Source organism: Myxine glutinosa, chromosome 6, assembly GCF_964187855.1.
Source record: "Myxine glutinosa chromosome 6, kmMyxGlut1.1, whole genome shotgun sequence".
Lineage (NCBI taxonomy): Eukaryota > Metazoa > Chordata > Myxini > Myxiniformes > Myxinidae > Myxine > Myxine glutinosa.
In genome coordinates, this window is record NC_136266.1 from 65523714 (window position 1) to 65544842 (window position 21129).

Consider the following 21129-nt stretch of genomic DNA (forward strand, 5'->3'; position numbering starts at 1 on the left):
GAAAAAAGAAGCAGGGAAATGAAAGAAATGAGGGACGAAGCGAGGGCTGATAGTGAGAAAATGGAAAACAGAATAGGGGAGTGACTAGGAAATCAAATCGGGGGACTAGAAGCTAAATTTGAGAGTAAATTTGAGGGTTTAGACAAGAAATTTGAGGGGTTGGACAATAAATTTGAAGGGTTAGACAACGGAATAAAAGAGGTGAAGAATGGGTTAACGGGGTTGGAAAACAGAATGGCTGCCCAGGAGAACCAGATGGAAGGAATGAAGAATGGGTTAGGGGGGTTAGAAAACAAGATGGAAAACAAATTGCGGGAAATAGGGGAGCAATCGGCCCGGGAAATTAAACAAATGGGAGAGCAAATAAAGGAGGTGAAAATCAGGGTAGAAGCCAAATTGGATGCCCAGTGGGATGAGTTGGAACAGATGAGGATGGCATCTACCAAAGAGATGGGAGAAATGGGAGAGGAGATCAGACGAGGTGTAAGCGAGGAGGTCTCGGGGGTACGCGAGGAGGTAAAGCGAGGTGAGAAGCGTATGGAGAAAGAGGTGAGGAATAATACGGCTAGGTTACAGGGGGGCATAGAGGGTCTGACGAGGGGAGTAGAACAGCTGACAGTGGGACAAAAGGCACTAGTGGACCAAGTGGAAAAGAACACTGCAGTACTAGGAGGGTTAAAGGCAACACAAAAAGAAATCAAAAATGACTTGATAGCGACGAAGAGGGAATGTCAGATGGTACGTGAGGGACTGACAACGAGGTTGGACGAGGTGACGGAGGCAATGGAGACGAAGGACCGAGAGGTGAGGACGCACATAGAAACGGTCAAGGTGGCCTTAGAGGACGAAATTGAGGAGACGCACCGGGAAATAAAAGAGGTGAAGCAAAAGTTAGAGGAAGTGGAAGAGGGGGTGAGTGAAATTAAGAAGCGACAGAGGGAAACTAAGAGGGAGATAAAGGAGGAAGTGATGGAATATGTACAAGGTCGGTGCTCAAATCGTGATGGTGTGCTCGCTAACCAAATAAAGAGTTTGCAGGTGGCGGAGGAGGTGCGGAGACGAAGTGCCAAGGTGAGTGGCGATATATTCGGAAATGCATATGATGTGAGGGGAGCTTCAATCGGCTTGGGGGTTGGTTTGGACCCGGGTGTTCGTGAGAGGCCGCTGGTGAAGTGTGCGACAGGTACAGAGTGCGAAAGACGAGGTGTGCGAGAATGTCCGACTATGGGGTGTGTGAGGAAAAAGTGCGCGCCGAGGAGTGAGTGTGCTGTCGAGGATGAGTTGGTCGTAGCGCGTGTGCGAGGGGGCACATGGAAGCGCGGGATGGGGAGTGTTACAAGGGATGTAACGGGAGAATGCACACCTGTGGTGAGTGTTACGGAAGGTGTAACGGGAGAGTGTGCGCAAGACGATGCGCGAGAAAGGTGTGTAACAAAGGAGTGCATGAGGAAAGAGTGCGCTGTCAAGAGTGGTGGTGAAAGTAGTAAGAGTGACACAGAGCGTGAGTTGGTTGTGGCAGGTGAGAGAGGATGTACACCTGGAATGGAAGGAAGCACACCTGAGATGGTCGAGCGCGTGTGGGAATGCACACTGGAGTTGGTAGTGAGGCACGTGGTTGGGTGTACGTAGGAAAGCACACCTGTGGTCGTCACCGAGGAGGGAGCATGAAGAGGTGTGCGAACAACGAGTGTGTGCAAAGGTGTGCGGTGGTCAGGTGTGTGACCAACTCTGTGAGCGGAATGAGTGTACCTGGGTGTGTAAGAGAAGGTGCAATGACTCGGAGCATGGGAACGGCTGGATGTGTGAGCAAGGAACGGGCTGCGGGGTGTAAGCATGCAAGTGGAGCATCGACGCTAACCGGGTTAGCGGTTAGAGCGACTTATAGCCGAAGCGGGCCTTCGGTGCGTGCCGGGGTTTCCGTGCAGTGGGGACCCGCGGGGATCGTGACCGCGGCGGTTTCGAAAGAACCGCCGTACGCGATCCACGCCGGGCCTCGCTCTGAATGGCCGCGTCCGTGCTCCGCTAGGCGGAGCGGGCGGCCCGGTAGGAAGGGTCGTCATGGCGACCCCCTTTTGTTGAGGCGTTCCGGCAGGGCGAGATCGGGCCATTGGACGGCTTCGTGCCGAGATGGTGCGTTGGATCTCGGCCCGAGTAAACCTCCTTGCCTGCACCGAATGCCGGACGGATCCAACCGCCGGCACCAAGCAACCCGCATTCATTGCTCGGCTTTGCGAAGCCGGGCTTTAGAAATGAATTGGCGCACCGAGAGGCTCAAGTGAGTAGACGTGTGATGATGATAGTGTTTTGGACCCGAAATTGAAAAGCAAAATTTGATGATTGGCAAAGGATTGGCAGATTGATGATTGGCAGATGATTGGTAGTGATTGGCAAATTTTTAATTGGCTGGAATTTGGTGGGCAAAATTTATCGTGAGAGATACCCGATGTAGAGGAGTGGCAACACTGCCATCCCTCACAACGGGGGCAAAGGAGCACTAGTTATGGGGTTGGCAGTGAAAACTAGCCCGGGAGGGTTAGGATATCGTGTGTAGGGACCTAGAGATTGACCATAGGTAACTAAGTTTAAGTAGCGACTTTGAACCGGTAGTGGGGACAGAGAGAGGGTAGTTGGATGATAATGACGAGGGAGCGCAATAATATAAGGGGCGACTGGGAAGCGCGAGTTTTAGCAGGGCACCAGGTAGTTCAGATGATGCCGTGTGAGTGTTGGAGGTGTATTCAGAAGTGTATTGTGAAAAGTGTATGAGTGAGTGTTGATATCGAGCAAATGAGGAATTGCGGGGCAATGCTCGGGCGAGATGTGTGTGTGACCGTGGGAGAATTTGGGTGCCTGAGGCAATGGTGTTTGAGAATCGAGTTGTATTGAGCGTGGAAGTGCATGGAGCAGTGAGTGAGGAACATGTGAGATTGCACAGGTGTGCAACTGAACAGGTGTATGGAGAATGGTTGTGTGGAATACATGGAGTGTGGAATATAATGGAGTAGGGAATGGATGGTCGTGGAGTGAATATGGTGGAAACTGTGGAGTGGATGGTGCGAAGGTGTGGATGGGGGAAAGGAGGATGGACCCCATCACGAATACCCGGGGAGGGTAGTGTAAGTGTTAGGTAGAGCCATAGGTAAATTGTGGTTGGATATCGGCATCTGTGGTGCGTGTGGAAGAATGATGGTTGGATGGGTGCATTAGTGTCGTGGAAATGGCTGGGCGTGTAGCCTGTTAGTGCGTGTAGTCGGATGGGCACTCCACCACTGTGAGGATGTCGGCCAGGTGAGGCCGCAGGTGCGCTCTGGGAGCCGGTAGAGTTGTTGTGGATGGGACCCGAGGATCCGGAGGACGGACCCGGGTAGCCCAGTGCCAGAGGGCACCGAGGGGTGACAGAGCCAGGAGGGGCCTTCCCCAGTTAGATAGGTTAGGGTGAGGAGCTAGGTAAGCTTGGGTGGCAACTACAGTGGTGGAGGTGTACAGGTGGGTAGACCTGCTGGGAGAGCTACACGACTCAGCCCGGAAATTGTGCAAGGGCACCGGGAGATGAATCGGGGGAGTGAGACCCCAAATTGATAAGCACCACAGTTTGGTCAATGGGAATTGGTTTTTAGAACCCATAGTGTAAGTTGGCCAATGGATTGGCAGGGAAAGACCCCGGGTAGTGTAAAGTGTGTTAAAGTCATTTAGGAAGTAGTTAGGATTAAGAATCTCCTCGCACCATCTACATCCACTCACCTGAGGTGACAAAGCTCCACACCATGCCAGGGTTTGTTGGTTTTTATTATTTTTGTTGTGCAAATGTCTGGAATGTGAGACGCATCATGACGTGGGTGTGACATTGTGCTTTGTTGTTCCATCTCTCCCTCCTTATGAGGATTGATGATGAATTGGTGATGGCAAATTTGGTTAGAGGGATTGTGGTGACGAATTTGGTATAGGGGAAAAATGGGGGAGACGTGACAGTAGTGACGAATTTGTAAATGTGTAGGTTTTTGTAAATATGGGGAGGGGCAAGGGGGGGTAGTGTAGGTCACATGTGGGGGGCGTACGGTAGGGACGAGCATTTCTCACTTCGCTCTCCGTACGCACCTCGTCCTGCATTACCTTGTTTGATGTGTACCCTTGTGACCCTACCCCCTCGCTCACCTGTCTTTCCCCCCCTCCCACCCCCCCTTGTCTCCCACCCGAGGACTGTGCGCCACTGGGCGTCGAGGGGAGCGTACGGAGGTCGCCTTGTGTGCCAGGACCCTCGCAACCAGCATGCATTGCATTGATGTACCACTTTATGGACCGCTGTTCTGCGGCCAAGTACCACTTGATGGACCCTAGGTTCTGGGGCAGGGCACCTCTGTTGGGGACCGGCCATAGTGGCCAGGTAATCTTGCTTGCGGACCTCGGTAAGGTGGCACCTATGTCCAACAGGTGGACCATCCTTAGTTGGCCCCTGTGGCCCTAAATTAAAAAAAATGGACACTTTGTGCTTTTTATTTCCAAGTAGGCCGCATGAAGCAAGAAGACATCGGGAAGAACATCGGCCCAGCAGAGAAGGAGAAGACCACCACCAGTTGTTTTTTTTGTGTTTATTACAAACAGTAATGATTGTGCACTGGTTGGTGCATTTGGTGGTTGGTGCTTTTGGGTGCTTTGGTGTTATTGGTACTGGTGCATCGATGCAATGCGTGCTGTCTCCTCCCTCCCAACAGGAATTTCCTTCTTTTTGTTTCCCTAAAAAGAAAAAAAAACACAGGTCCTGGGTTGCGTTGTAAATAAGGAATAACGTCACTGTAAATAATGTTCCCCACCGTAAATGTATAGTTTGAAAACAATTCCGCAATTCGGTTATCCTGTGGGCGCAAGTCTGTTAGGCAGGGTGCAATGCAGCAGGGGGACATACTTATTTGTGTTTTAAAATTGTCGCACTCAGGGTCAGGTTAAATGTAGAGGGAACTACACCTACGTGTCACACTAAAAGTAAAGTTTTATAGGCCCGAGGACGGGCCTGAAGGAAGGAGGGTGCAGTGTAACAAATTTGAGAAAGTGTAAAGAATGTGAGAATTATGGTTTTGTTGTGTGTAACTGTCACCCTCCGTAATGTAAAGAAAGGTCGAAGCTCGTCCTCTTAGTTAATTCCATAAACCTACACACAGGGCACCATATATCCTTTTAAATAGTTAGTCCCTTATTCTATGTAGTTTCAGGATGTGTTTCCCAATAGTTTGACTCTTCATTGCACCGAATTAAATAAGAGTAGGTCCCTCCGACGCCCCATGGCATTTTCCAAGTGCCAGGTTTGCCAGGTTTGCTGCAATTGACACCTTTAGCCACTTTGCTGCTGCATTTTCATCTCCCGTCCACTTTGCTGCATTTGACTCCATTACGCACGAGGTAACCACGGAGAAGAAAGGCGTGTCTCCACCTCGTCATAGAGGGGAGGAGAGAGTCGGCCCCGCTCATCCAACCCAGAACGAGGGGTTTGGCTTGAGAGGGCGGAGAGAGAACGCGTGGGGGAGGTTCGAAAAGGTTGAAGGGCGGGGGCCTATATAACCCGCAGCGGGACGCTCCCCAAGAGAGATGAGTTCTGAGTTCAAGAGATGCGCTGGAGATAAGCGGGTGTGACCAAGCCGCCGTGATACGTGCCGCGCTGCAGGAAAAATGGACCGAGGCAACGCAAGGAGTGCGCGACGCAGCAGGCGGAGAAAGGAACTTCGCCCGCGCAGTTTGGGACCGCGGGAGTTCGCACGACCGCGGCTTGGCTTCTTGACGGCGGTGCCTTCTGGCCCGACCGTGCCCAGGCCCCGCTGAACCTTCCTTGCCTATCAAAGCCATCCATCTCCAAGCCATTCATTCCTGGCTGCATTTCCCCCGTGTAAGTGTGAATGTCCGTCCGTCTTCCACGTTGTCCTGGGGTTTATTAATTAAGCTTGTATAGGTAAGCTAATGATTTCACTGTGTCTCCTGCTCCTTCCATTTCCCTGTATAGAACCTGGACTGCTCTTTTTGCTTTGGCTTGTGTAAATAATTAATAAATCCTGTTATTCCTCCGTACTTCTTCTTCTTCTTCATTCTCGTTCGGTCGCTTTAGTGGTTTCAATATTGAGTGTACGTGGCGCGATTCGGCCAACGTTTCAGGATCGGGTTAGTACTTGTTAACGGTTCGGGCCGCGGCTACCATCCGCTCGGCAAATTACCATCTTATCCGCGGCCGCGAACGAAGCTGCTCACCGGCCTTTCCGGAGGTCGCGGTGCAGCTTCAGGGACCACGTCGGTCAGTAACAAACGAGGGGACTAATCCCCCCTCAAAGGGGAACCATAGGCCGACGTTGGGTTCCGTAACAATATATATATATATATATATATATATATATATATATATATATATATATATATATATATATATATATATAATCACGGCCTAATTCGAAGAGGATTTTTTTTTTTTTTTTTGTCCAATCACAGTGCCCAAAAAAAGTCCTGATGCATAGATTTTTCGATTGACATCACACTCAAAACCCACCTTGATGCCAGTGGCTGTTTACTTCGACTCTTAGAGAAACAGTGCATGTTTTCTTAGAGAAACATTGGATTCCCATACCGATACAGATTCCACCAAATCTGTTCACACTGACGAGTGGGGTTTTGAAGGAACTAAGGAGAATGCAATACACGATTGTCCCGTTTCATACTTTCCCAGGGCGCCATTTGTGTCTGTGGTCGTGCTGCGTCATGTGAACGCTGTGTCTGTCTCGTCCCAGTGGAGCGGGGCAGAGGAGTGTGGAGTGGTGGCAAGGTGAGATCGGTCACCAGTAGGCCAACACATTCACCACTCAAATCGCCCGTTTACATGTGCTGGTAGCTGGGTAGAGATGGTCTTACAGTTTTGAGTGACGGCTGTTTCTTCCGCTTAATTGTGGGGATGGCATACTCTCAATCATGGTGGATAACCACTACATCTAGAGCCATCTCTGTTGTTTCATAACAGCACTCTGTAAAATGTGGAGCACAAAAGCGAGCATGGTGGAGGTCTGATCCACACTCGGGTGTTTTGGACAAACCTCGTCCAATTTCTGGCAAACTTAGGGTCTTTCGCTCATTGGTGTAGCATGAAGCCATCTCGGTTTGTATTACTGCAACCACCAAGGACCCATCGACCCGGCATATTTGTGGAAAAAGACAATTATTCACCGTTTGAGTTAAATTGTATCACAATGTAACCCGCAAACAGTACAAATATGGTGATCGACTTCTGAGAGTGACATCATGGCTAAGCGTGAAGATTTCGACTTTTAATTGCAAAATTACCTGCTTTATAAATCGCAAAAAGACATCTATTTTGTGGGTTATCAAGGGATAGATTAGCGTCGGGATGGTCTGAGCGTTTGGGTTCCACTTTAAACAATTGGTTCACTCTGTCAGTCTATGATAGAGGAACTACTCAATTCCAGTTTAGAATGTTATATTTTGAAAACTGTGGAACATGAATCAGAATGCAAACCTGCAGTTTAGCAGTACTTTGGCTCTGAATTTGGCAAATTTCAAGGAATCTCAGCCCGAGCATGCATGCGCACATGGTAAAGTAATTTTTTCACTGTCTGGCAGTCAAACAAAATCAAGAATCATTCCAAACAAGAAACACTGTGTTTTAGAGATGTCAAAGGACACAAACAACATGCACGAATAATGAATGCAACGTGTTAAATAAGGAGGTGTAAAAGAGGTTGCATCAGCTGTGGTAAACTTCTCAAATTTGTTTTCTTTCCCTACAACCCCCAACTTTTAATATATCTTCACTGACAAAGTTTCCAGAGGCATTATGTTTTTGCGTTGTCTGTACGTCTGTCCTTCCGGGAATGATAGGTCTTCATTACCGTGATAACTTAAGAACAGCTAAAGGGATCCAGTTTAAACTTGTACTGTTCACAAGAAATTTGTTGAGGGCAGCATGGTGGGCGAAGAAGAGCAATGGTAATGGAAGGAAACAAGAACATCCCGGCCTACTACTTTTTTATCCATGGTCAAGGCTCGTGGAAGAGCTAGGACACAACAGATCAAGACAGCATAATAAAAGGAACAGAAAGGGGAAACACCAACAACAGCGTGGAAGGGGAAAGTAGATTGAGACTGACAAGAAAGCAATGCAGGTAATTATGAGGGGTAGGGGAGAACGCAATGGGTGGACAATATGGATATGTATATAAACCACCGTTTAGAGGCCATTTTTCCCCGCAAAGCAGGGGTTGGCCTTTTCGGGGACCGTGGTTGTTGTTGTTTTTTGGTCCCCTTTTTGAAGCAATGTTTTACGGCCGGATGCCCTTCCTGCCGCCAACCCTGTTTGTTGCCTTTTACGACAAGCAGGGAATTACCAGTGAACTGGTACTCAATTAGCCGACCTCGGAAGGATGACAGGCTGAGTCAACCCCCCTGGCGTTAATTCAGCGATCGACCGGGATTCGAACCCAGGATCCTTGGATCCTAAGCTGGCACCCTAGCCGCTAGCCCAACACCAGGGATATGTATATGCATATCCAGGGATATGTATATGCAATATGGATATGTATATGCAAGCTAAATATTGAGGGGTGGGTGGTCCGAGCATGGTTTTGGATGGGAGATGATTTGATGGTGAACAGCAGCCCTGAAGACCTGGAGGGAAAAGTGAGATTGAAGAAGGCAGAAGGTGGTTCCAGGGGTGGGGGGGGGGAAGGGAAATAAATGGGGAAGTGATCAGCGGTGCTCGATTTAGGCGGGTGTGAGGGGGCAAAGCACGGAGAGGAAAAAGATGCAAGACCAGAATTAAGCGGAAGACAGAGACCAACAACCTGTCAGCAATGGCGAAGTGACAAGCCCATAGACTCAGCTTCATCACGAGAGATTACAATGATCTTGAAAGCCTTTGTTTCCATGGTGTCAAGCTGCGGATGAAGGCCTTGTAGTTGGATAGTTCAGGTGTGCAAAGGAAGGACTGTGCACAACAGAGGATGCCCAGTCGGCATCTGTCTTTGGAGGCCAACTTTGAAATGTGGCTTGCCCACGATAGACATTGGCTGAGAGTGAGACCCAGAGTTTGAGTGATTGAACCTCTTAGAGCGTTGATGAGAAAGTAGATGGGAGGGTTTGCAGTACAGTCCTTTCCGAGAGAGAGAGAGATGAGAAAAAGAGAGAGAGTGGGATTTCTCAGGCTTGAAAGACAAAACTGAACTTAAAAGGGAACAATGTGCAAAAGCCAGAGCAAAAAAGTGAGAGGGAAATAATGATCAAATTTATCCTGGGTGCATATAAACGTCACACTCCAAAAGCAAGTGGTGCCATGCGCCATACCCGAAAGCGAATCTCCTCTTGTTTCTCTTTTCTCTTCCAGCTAGAGACGGCTCTTGGACGAAGGCTCTTCCATTTTGCAGACACTATCTGCAGCGCTTGGAAAAGATTATGCTGTTGGCAAGAGAGGAAGAGCAAATACACATTTAATGCATACATTATAATTATGTTTTGTGAAAGGGTAATAGGAGGAGGAAGATGACGTACCCTGTTTTTTTTCATCAATTTGGAGAGGTAGTATTTGCGGAAGAGCTCTTCGCATGAAAGCGGACGAGGTGGAAGCTGGAGAGTCTCTGCTTTTGGTTCCTCACTCGTGCCGGAAGAAACCCCGTAGGGAAGTTCCTATTGCAAATCAAATGCAGACGGCAATCGCAATGGGACTAGCAAGTGCAGGCCGATGGCAAGCACCATTTTATCTGCAATTCTGAGTTTATTTTGAGTGTGGCTGGGTGGCTGATGCAGTGCCCCCCTTACATTAGAGCAGCAATTTGTTCAGTGTGCGGATGACTTTGCGAAAGACACCGTGGGATCTTTAAGTTTAACATCCACAAACTAATGCCAGCAGATAAGATAGCCAGACACCAACTACACATTCACCTTTTGACAAGACCCTCTCACAGACATCCCAATAACGACACTTGTATACCAACTATCATCCATCCACACACAAGCCACTTAACGTTTTCCCAATGCACCTGTAACCCTTTATCTCCAATGCGTATAGGTATTTATCCAATTTCAGTGCAAACTTATCTTCTGTTTCTGCTGCCACGACCATTCCATATATTAACTACTCTGAGTGAAAGACCCCTTCTTTATTACTATCCTAAACCTAAACCAGCGGGTTGCTCGTCAACCACGAACACTGATTGATACCATCAAACCTGGCAGGGTCCTCGCTGCAACACGCATTACCTTTCCAGGCAGGCCCAACCTCAGCATAGCGAGTCTTAGTCCTAGCGCAACGTTTTTCTCTCTGGTCCCGGGGTTGGCAGGCAGGCTCTTCTCTCTTGGCAGCAGGTCTCCGGATTTGGTCAGAAAGCACCAAATACCTCTACGTTCCGCATTTTATGCCACATGAGTGGGGCGAAGTCGGGTGGGATCAGAATTCAAGAGGGGACGGACCCTCGGGGAGCAAAGTTCAGATCTTCAGCTCTGATCCCACACAGAGCGTTCGGATTAGTGTGCTCCCAGAAGCACTACCTTGCTCCCATGGCAATCATCTCTGGCCGTGCATGCACAGTGCTCTTCAGTCTGATGCGCATCTTCACTTCGAAACTGACTTTCTGGTTCCCTGCCTTTTCCCACCAAAGCACATTCAAAAAGGAAGGCTGCATCGCTTCCTTCACATTCCTGGATTGTGGTTCGGGTGATGCACTGATGTTTATCAAAAGTGTCTGCATGTGATACAAAACATTTTAGCCAGGGAAACTGTGAATGGTGAATTTATGTCGAGTTTAAGTTTTAGGATCACTCATGGTCTCAAATGTGTCTGGAGAGATAAAGAAACCAAATTGGAGCTGTGCCTAACTGTGTCTGGAAAGAGGAGAAGCCAAACTAAACACCATGTCTAAATGTTCAAAGGTTACCAGACTATATGGTCTGTGTACTTAGGGTTATTTGATTTCAGAAGAGGATGCTTGCAGCAGAGTCAGGGTTAGGGTTCCATTAGCCCTCACAATGCATATACCCTGTGTCCCATTAATCCATGGGTGAGGAATCTAATACGAATACCAACAATATAACTATCTCGGGAACGTATGTGTCATGGATGTTTGTCCACTCAGGGGCCGGTTCGCAGAACAGTCACAGAATAAAGCCCTGTCTCCTTCAGCCACTCCTCATAGCTTAGTCTAACTAGGCCCAAAATCAATAGAGTTGCTTGACACTGTAAACTCTCCATGACAACTATGTCCTTCCCCAGATGAGTTGACAATCTGTGCACAGTATTCTAGAGGAGGCCTTAGTTGGACTAAGATTAGACCTACTCTTAACCGCACTATCCAAATCATTGATTTTAGTTATGAATAATAATCGTCCTGGTGTTGATCCCTGAGGCACCACACTACTTACATCCTCCCACTCACAGCAACTCTGATTCCCATCACCAATCCAGTTAGCTACACGACCAGCCACACCACAAGCCCTCACCTTAGCTAACCCTCTCCTATGCCTTCTTAAAGTCTAGATACAGTACATTCACTGCCCTTCCCTCATGCACCAAATCAGAAACGGCTTCAAAGAACTCTAAATTCTTAAACAATTTCCTTTTACTTAAGCTTGCATGACAATTCTGTCAAAGCCGGCCGGATCTGCAACTGGACCTTAAACAAAATCTCATCGGCTACTTAAGAACTACTCAACTCATCCACCTAGTATTGTCCGAACCCATCCACAACTTTTTAAAATATCATGCTACAGTGCATTCAGAAAGTATTCAGACCCCTTCACTTTTTTCACATTTTGTTACGTTGCAGCCTTATGCTGAAATCGTTTAAATTCATTTTTTCCCTCATCAATCTACACTCAATACCCCATAATGACAAAGAGAAAACAGGATTTTAGAAAGTTTTGCAAATTTATTAAAAAGAAAAAACTGAAATATCACATTTACCTAAGTATTCATACCCTTTGCTATGACATTTGAAATTTAGCTCAGGTGCCTCCCATTTCTCTTGATCATCTTTGAGATGTTTCTACACCTTGATTGGAGTCCACCTGTGGTAAATTCAATTGATTGGACATGATTTGGAAAGGCACACACCTTTCTATATAAGGTCTCACAGCTGACAATGCATATCAGAGAAAAACCAAGCCATGAGGTCGAAGGAACTATCTGCAGAGATCAGAGACAGGATTGTGTCGAGGCACAGATCTAACGAAGCCGACAAAAAAAATTCTGCTGCATTGAAGGTTCCCAAGAGCACAGTGGCCTCCATAATTCTTAAATGGAAGAAGTTTGGAACAACCAGGACTCTTCCTAGAGCTGGCCGCCCCGCAAAACTGAGCAATCGGGGGAGAAGGGCCTTGGTAAGAGAGGTGACCAAGACCCCGATGGTCACTCTGGCTGAGCTCCAGAGATCCTGTGTGGAGATGGGAGAAACTTCCAGAAGGCCAAACCATCACTGCAACACTCCACCAATCTGGGCTTTATGGCAGAGTGGCCAGACAGAAGCCTCTCCGCAGTGAAATACACATGAAAGCCCACAGAATCTTGTTTCTCACAGTCTGAGCATCCTTTAGGTGCTTTTTTGCAAATTCCAAGTGGGCTTTCATGTGTCTTTCACTGAGGAGAGGCTTCCGTCTGGCCACTCTGTCATAAAGCCCAGATCGGTGGAGTGTTGCAGTGATGGTTGTCCTTCTGGAAGTTTCTCCCATCTCCACAAAGGATCTTTGGAGCTCAGCCAGAGTGACCATCGGGTTCTTGGTCACCTCTCTTACCAAGGCCCTTCGCCCCCGATTGCTCAGTTTGGCCGGGCGGCCAGCTCGAGGAAGAGTCCTGGTTGTTCCAAACTTCTTCCATTTAAGAATTATGGAGGCCACTGTGCTCTTGTGAACCTTCAATGCAGCAGATTTTTTTCGTAGGCTTCCCCAGATCTGTGCCTCGACACAATCCTGTCTCTGAGCTCTGCAGGCAGTTCCTTCGACCTCATGGCTTGGTTTTTGCTCTGATATGCATAGTCAGCTTTGAGACCTTATATAGACAGGTGTGTGCCTTTCCTAATCATGTCCAATCAATTGAATTTACCACAGGTGGACTCCAATCAAGGTGTCGACATCTCAAAGATGATCAAGAGAAATGGGAGGCACCTGAGCTAAATTTCAAGTGTCATAGCAAAGGGTCTGAATACTTATGTAAATGTGATATTTCAGTTTTTTATTTTCAATAAATTTGCAAAACTTCCTAAAATCCTGTTTTCTCTTTGTCATCATGGGGTATTGAGTGTAGATTGATGAGGGAAAAAATGAATATAAACGATTTCAGCATAAGGCTGCAACATAACAAAATGCGAAAAAAAGTGAAGGGGTCTGAATACTTTCTGAATGCACTGTATATATCGTTTTGACCTATCTCTCAATTGTGAAGAATCTCTTAGAAAAAATATATATATATATATCGTATCCGCATGTTCACCAAAATTGAATCAATTATTCCTTGTCACATACCCAACCGATCCACCATGTTTTACCCAAATCTGTCCACAACCCTGGTGTTGGGCTAGCGGCTAGGGTGCTGGCTTAGGATCCAAGGATCCAGGGTTCGAATCCCGGTCGATTGCTGAATTAACGCCAGGGGGGTTGACTCAGCCTGTCATCCTTCCGAGGTCGGCTAATTGAGTACCAGTTCACTGGTAATTCCCTGTTTGTCGTTAAAGGCAGCAAAAAGGGTTGGCGTCAAGAAGGGCATCCGGCCGTAAAACATTGCTTCAAAAAGGGGACCGAAAAACAACAACAACCACTGTTCCCAAAAAAGGCCAACCCCTGCTTTGCGGGGAAAAATGGCCTCTAAAGGTGGTTTTTTGTCCACAACGGTGAGATGTCGTTTTTGGCCCCATCTCTCTATGGAGAAGAATAACTTAAAATTCCATTGCAATTTCCAAATCTGATTCTTCACCAAAATCTAATAATTTCATCCTTGTCACACACTCTACCTCGACACCAAATTTAGGCTGAATCCGCCCACAACTTTTTGATATATCCTGTTCACAGACAGACAGACATGGGTGAAAATCCAATATCCATACACCTTTGGTGGTGGCAGCGGTAACAAAGTGCAGTGTTGTGTTCTGACTGCCTATTCAACCAATGCAATTTGTTATCTGTAACATTTCACTTTGTATAATACTGTACCCCTAGGAATGCACTTACTTGAGAGCGATGGGATATTCTCTTCAATGCCTTCTGTGCCAAGCGTTTAATGTCTTTGTCGGGAAGATCCAGAGCAGTGTGTCTGGACTTATAAAGGGCCACAACTGTCTTCGCATTGTGAATCTTCCTCTTCACAGTTTTTCTCTTCTTTACACGCTTCAGGTCCGAGCAACAAAACGGATCGAGTCACAATTATATGCACAAGTCACTGACCACAACATCGTCTGCACATCTCATCTAATGGGGTGCAGCAAAAAGAAAAAAATTGTAACAAGGCAATCAATTTTGCTCCTGGCAAAATACTTGACCCAAGATTGCTGTCCCATTCTCCCACACCCCCATGTCAATCGCAATGTAGATAGAGTGCAGTCACAGGACAAGCAATCACAAATTCCCATTAGTGGACCGGAAGGTCTCACGGATTCCACAACATAATCTTTGCTGTGTAGCAGAACTGAATGTTGCTTAAATGGAAAACGTTACTCTAGAATCAATCAGATCCCAATAACAACCACATGGTTTGACAACCGACAACATACAATACACTCTAAATCACCTTTTATAACAGTGAGAAGTTCTTCGTGAAAATTTCTGTACAATTATGAATGGACCTGCTCGTCAAGGACGATTCTTTTCTGGCCACGTGGCGGTGCAAGAGGTCAAATTAGCGTTTTTATTTTGCCAAACCTCAAATAACAAATGCCAATCGCTTCATCGATGGTCTGGTCTGCTTTTTTTTTTATCGACCCGAGATTTGGCGGACCCAAGTTGAAGGAGGGCCTGAAAAAGATGAGGACCAGTGGCGATGACGCACACATGCACGATTATGGTTTATATACATGTTTGCTTTTGGTTTTGTTTTGGCATGTTTTGTTTAGTTTTGTGACAGTACACAGTGCATTCGGAAAGTATTCAGAGCCCTTCACTTTTTCACATTTTGTTATGTTGCACTGTTGCAGCTTTATGCTGAAATCGTTTAAATTCATTTTTCCCTCATCAATCTACACTCAATACCCCATAATGACAAAGAGAAAACAGGATTTAAGAAAGTTTTGCAAATTTATTAAAAATAAAAAACTGAAATATCACATTTACATAACTATTCATACCCTTTGCTATGACACTTGAAATTTAGCTCAGGTGCCTCCCATTTCTCTTGATCATCTTTGAGATGTTTCTACACCTTGATTGGAGTCCACCTATGGTAAATTCAATTCATTGGACACGATTTGGACAGGCACACACCTGTCTATATAAGGTCTCACAGCTGACAATGCATATCAGAGCAAAAACCAAGCCATGAGGTCGAAGGAACTGCCTCCAGAGCTCAGAGGCAGGATTGTGTCGAGGCACAGATCTGGGGAACCCTACAAAAAAAATTTCTGCTGCATTGAAGGTTCCCAAGAGCACAGTGGCCTCCATAATACTTAAATGGAAGAAGTTTGGAACAACCAGGACTCTTCCTAGAGCTGGCCGCCCGGCCAAACTGAGCAATCGGGGGAGAAGGGCCTTGGCAAGAGAGGTGACCAAGAACCCGATGGTCACTCTGGCTGAGCTCCAGAGATCCTGTGTGGAGATGGGAGAAACTTCCAGAAGGACAACCATCGCTGCAACACTCCACCGATCTGGGCTATATGGCAGAGTGGCCAGACGGAAGCCTCTCCTCAGTGAAAGACACATGTGCTCTGGGAATCTTCAATGCAGCAGAATTTTTTTTTGTAGGCTTCTCCAGATCTGTGCCTCGACACAATCCTGTCTCTGAGCTCTGCAGGCAGTTCCTTCGACCTCATGGCTTGCTTTTTGCTCTGATATGCATAGTCAGCTGTGAGACCTTATATAGACAGGTGTGTGCCTGTCCAAATCATGTCCAATCAATTAAATTTACCATAGGTGTACTCCAAACAAGGTGTAGAAACATCTCAAAGATGATCAAGAGAAATGGGAGGCACCTGAGCTACATTTCAAGTGTCATCGCAAAGGGTATGAATACTTATGTAAATGTGATATTTCAGTTTTTTATTTTGAATAAATTTGCAAAACTTTCTAAAATCCTGTTTTCTCTTTGTCATCATGGGGTATTGTGTAGATTGATTAGGGAAAAAATGAATTTAAACGATTTCAGCACAAGGCTGCAACATAACAAAATGTGAAAAAAGTGAAGGGGTCTGAATACTTTCTGAATGCACTGTATACTGTGTATTGTATGCACACATTTTTATGCATCATGTACATATCTATGTATTGTGCACATGTTGTATTGTATCCACGTTATATGTGACATATGTAGGTGCATCTTTCACGTGCACACACATATACACAGACAGACACCAAATTAAGAATCTGAGAAGGTGCTAACTGTCTTACCACCATCAAAGGCAATACTCCAGAGGAGAAAACTACAAACGGAAACATGGAGTGTTGAGGAGAAAGAGATAATCTTCCAATGCAAGATATGTATTCCATACATGAGGCATGGGAGAATGAAGGTAACAGTGAACGGTTCAGGAACCAGCTGAAAAAGAGGAAACTGGCCACTAGGCATGGGCGGACTGGCCATAGGGCATTTGGGCAATCCCCGGTGGGCTGGGACCGCTGGGTAAAAAATGGGCCGCTGGGCTGGATAAAAAACTGCTGAAAAAAAAAATTTGTCACGGAAAACTTCTGCCTCCATCCCCGGGGATTCCCCGCTAAAAATCAAAAGGTCAAAAGGTCATTATAATTACTAGCAACGGTAGGTCCCAATGAAAAGGCAAAATATCAGAAATTGAAGGCTTTTTTTATTTTACACGATTTATATAAACATCCGTTGAATCATATCACACGCAAATCATCAAAATCTAAACAGTATCGTTAGAATTTCAATAAAATCCACATCACTGTGCTCCGAGACTGGTGTGCAGCTGTGTCACGTCCTTGTTCACCAGATCTGTATTCCTGGGACTGCCTCCGAGACTGGTGTGCAGCTGTGTCACGATCTTGTTCACCAGATCTGTATTCCTGGGACTGCCTCCGAGACTGGTGTGCAGCTGTGTCACGTCCTTGTTCACCAGATCTGTATTCCTGGGACTGCCTCCGAGACTGGTGTGCAGCTGTGTCACGATCTTGTTCACCAGATCTGTATTCCTGGGTCTGCCTCCGAGACTGGTGTGCAGCTGTGTCACGTCCTTGTTCACCAGATCTGTATTCCTCGGACTGCCTCCGAGACTGGTGTGCAGCTGTGTCACGATCTTGTTCACCAGATCTGTATTCCTGGGACTGCCTCCGAGACTGGTGTGCAGCTGTGTCACAATCTTGTTCACCAGATCTGTATTCCTGGGTCTGCCTCCGAGACTGGTGTGCAGCTGTGTCACGATCTTGTTCACCAGATCTGTATTCCTGGGACTGCCTCCGAGACTGGTGTGCAGCTGTGTCACGTCCTTGTTCACCAGATCTGTATTCCTCGGACTGCCTCCGAGAATGGTGTGCAGCTGTGTCACGTCCTTGTTCCTGCCTCCGATAGTCCTCATGAAGGCAAGCCTTCTTTCTTGCAACAGCTTCCTTGGACGTTTTCGTTAATGAGGCTTTCCGTTTGGGAGGCATTTTACCGGTTTATCTGAAACGGTACCCGCCCAGAAACACGTACCAGAGAAAACAAATCGTTTGCGCAATGGGCTCTCCAATATTCGATGTGTTCACGGTTTGAATTACGTAACGTAACGTTTGTGACGAAGTTTGTGACTTTTGTGTTCACAGTAGTGTTTGATGTGATGGTGGAACGTAATTTCGTAATGTTTTTCGTTTTTATTTTCGTTATCGTTTAATGAACCTTTAATGTTTAATGAACGTTTAATGAGCGCAAGAATAATGTTTAATGATCATTAAATGAATGAATGAATGAATGAATGAATGATTGTGATGAATAATGGCGTCGCGTTGGCAGCAGTGACAATATAAAAATGTTTGCCAAGAATTTCAAAGAGAGAAAAGGAACTTTTATCAGCAATGTCGTCTATCCTGAGTTCTAAGCTGAAGAAGAGGTACAAAATCATTCAATTCTTTTTCCTAAAAAAAAGCGTACAGTTGATATGACTAATCACGATTTGAAACACGATGGAATAATATTTACCGATATGAACAGTGATGTGGTTTTTAAAATTGAAATTGTAAAAATACTGTTTAGATTTTGATGATTTGCGTGTGATATTTAACGGATGTTAAAATAAATCGCGTCTCCCAATTGAAGCCCCGCCCTTAGGGCGGGTACCGTTGCTCTTAAGTCTTAATATAATATAATGGCGATACAACAATTTTTACCGCTTTGCTTTGAAGAACGGGAATGAAGGGGGAGGAGCGTGTTAATATGTCTGGTTGAAGGCCTTGGGCTGTGAGGGGGTTTGAAGCCAGATTTTAATATTACAGCCGCCATGTTGGTGCTCGTCATCACTGTGATGCGAAGCGAAAGACGCCTCAGAGCTGTTACATTCACAATCGCTATGTCGTATGTACTCCCGAAACGTGTTTCCTTCATTGTAAAAACTACCAAGTCAGCAGTTAAAAGGATTTTGAGCCGATAGGCCTAGTAAGTTCAGATAGGTCTACTGACTACTGATCTAGTATTGATAACAATGTCGCAAACTGACTTACGATGCTAAATTGGACACTATTGTGTAAATTGGTCCAACCGAATAGTGGACACTATTGTGAGCAGCATTGAGCAGCGGTTTGACAGATCAGCAACATCAAGATTGAATGCTGATCTCTCACTTCTTCACCCAAGGAACTTTGATCAAGTGCCATCGGGAGCTATGGAAGAGCTGCATAAACATTTGCTGAGATTTGATGATGGCGTCACTGTGGAACAACTACGAAAAGAACTGCGAAGCCTTGGAGAACAATGGTCAACACTGAAACAATCAGTAGCAGATGCTTTTCAGTGCAGGAGGACAGTGAGTCTGAACAGGACAGGAAGACTCTGTCAAGTACATGTAAGTCATGTAAAGCCTGTCCTCTCTGCTGCTACAAGGTGCTCCTCAAATTGAACCTCTTGACTGATGCCTACAAGAGCATTGGGCTTGCCAACAAGCTGCTGCTAACACTGCCTGTGTCACAAGTGGCATGTGAACGGTCTTTCTCTGTTTGAAGAGAATCAAAAGCCGTCTGCGAAGTACAATGACACAAGAACATCTTGAGGCGTTCATGTTGATGTCTGTGGAAAAAGGGATCCTGGCCAAACTTGAAACTAAGGATATCATTGATGGTGTGGCTGCCAGAAGCAGCGAACTGCGCAGGCACCTACTCTCTCAGACATGACATGTGCTTGTGTTACTGAAAATAAATGTAATTTTTAGTGGATTTTATTTAGTTTTTTTTTTTTCAAGCATTTCGTCTATTTTCTCAGATAAGCAACATATAAATGAATAATGGGCCGACCTAGGTGAAGGATGCCCGGGCCGGTTTTAAGACCCAGTCCCCTACTGCCACTAGGGCAGAGACAGTCCCCCTTGATAAATTTGAGATGGTCTTTTCAACAATTCAAATATGTCTAGGTAAAGATAGACTCGAAGAGATTACATCTAGGGCAAGGCAACAAGTGGCAAGAGAGATTTGAGTGATGGGAGATAAGTGTTCGCTCGAAGGTGAAGACAGATGTCAGGAATTTGGCCGATATGGCACAAGAGGAAGTTTTGACTGTGCAACGACATGAGGGACCAAACCCTGACATAGAGCCGGCCCAAAGGTGACGAAGAAAGAGTGTGACACGAAGAAAGAATGACGGTATCACCCTTAAAGAGGGGCAAGACCGGTTCAGAAACAAAGACCTTGTGACTCAGGCACAAACAAAGGGGAAAAGAATAGAAAAGTCAGAGGGTGATGGGCAGAAAGACAAGGGAGAGCAGCAGAATGAGGGAGAGGAGGATGGTGAAGATGATGAAGAGCAGCATAGACTGGAAGAAGAGTTAGCCAATGAAATAGAAGAGATGAAATTGATAAAACTCAGAGAAAGACCAAGACTTTATCGCAAAGAAAACAATAAACGGACAAAAATCTTAGTGAGGCGAACCAACCATTCAATGAGAATAATTATTTCAAAATCATCCATCTTGAAGGAAATCAATGTCATGTTTCACAGCAGCACTACTTATTCAAGAAAAAGTAACAGGCAAACAACACCAGAAGAAGAAAAAAAATCAGGCCCTACAAATAGAAACCAATTTCCACCTTGGAAACAGAGATTAGAGACACAAAGAGAGCAACTGTGCAAAGAAGTAGGACAAATACAACAGTTCAGGAAAGGAAACAGACACCCAAAACTAACAAAGAGAATCCAAAGAATAAAAAACAAACAAAATCGAAGACAAAGACCTCAAGTGCATGGGTGCTGAAAACAAACTCAAAATATAAATTATAGCAAGGAAGATTTAAAAAAACTATGAAGAAGGAAACAACAGAAGAAAACAAAAACATAGGGGCAATACCTCTGGCGCTCACCTGGTGGAATAAACAGTATACTGCACTGACCTAAGTTATTTTAAACCAATTTAAATGGCTGCTAGAAGACAGGACAGCATGTAGAATCATACTAACATCATAAGACTTTAAACAAACAAACAAAAAAAATACCTATTTTGGGGGGAAACCCCCCATTCCCCACCCCAAATACCTCCTCAGACCCCAATTTTTCTAATGCCTTGAACAACCATTGGTACATCACAGGTGATGAAGGTTGTGGCGAGGTTTTATCGAAATTGTGTGTGTAGTTTCTGAGAAGAAAGCAAATACCTATTTTGGAGGGCAACCCCCCATTCCCCATGCCAAATACCTCCTCAGACCCCAATTTTTCTAATGCCTTGAACAACCATTGGTGCATCACGGGTGATGAAGTTGTGGTGAGGTTTCAACGAAATTGTGTGTGTACTTTCTGAGAAGAAAGCAAATACCTATTTTGGAGGGCAACCCCCCATT

The 21129-nt window shown here is 45.8% G+C and overlaps 1 protein-coding gene across 4 annotated transcripts in view; it reads right to left on the reverse strand.

Moving 5' to 3' along the window:
- LOC144892611 (uncharacterized) overlaps window positions 1-21129 on the reverse strand; it is a 75796-nt gene that overhangs the window by 38294 nt on the left and 16373 nt on the right. For 3 of the 4 annotated variants that reach the window (XR_013623815.1, XM_078779952.1, XM_078779951.1), the window contains exons 5-7: window positions 14188-14343; window positions 9526-9660; window positions 9322-9432 (exon numbers count right to left, since the gene is read on the reverse strand). Coding sequence is in view for 3 of the 4 variants with exons in the window: in XM_078779952.1 (XP_078636078.1) it covers window positions 9322-9432; window positions 9526-9660; window positions 14188-14343 (402 nt within the window). In the remaining variant the exon portion in view is untranslated. Of the gene's footprint in view, window positions 1-4558; window positions 4732-9321; window positions 9433-9525; window positions 9661-14187; window positions 14344-21129 lie in introns of those variants that run through there. The other variant, XM_078779953.1, reaches the window with a different exon arrangement.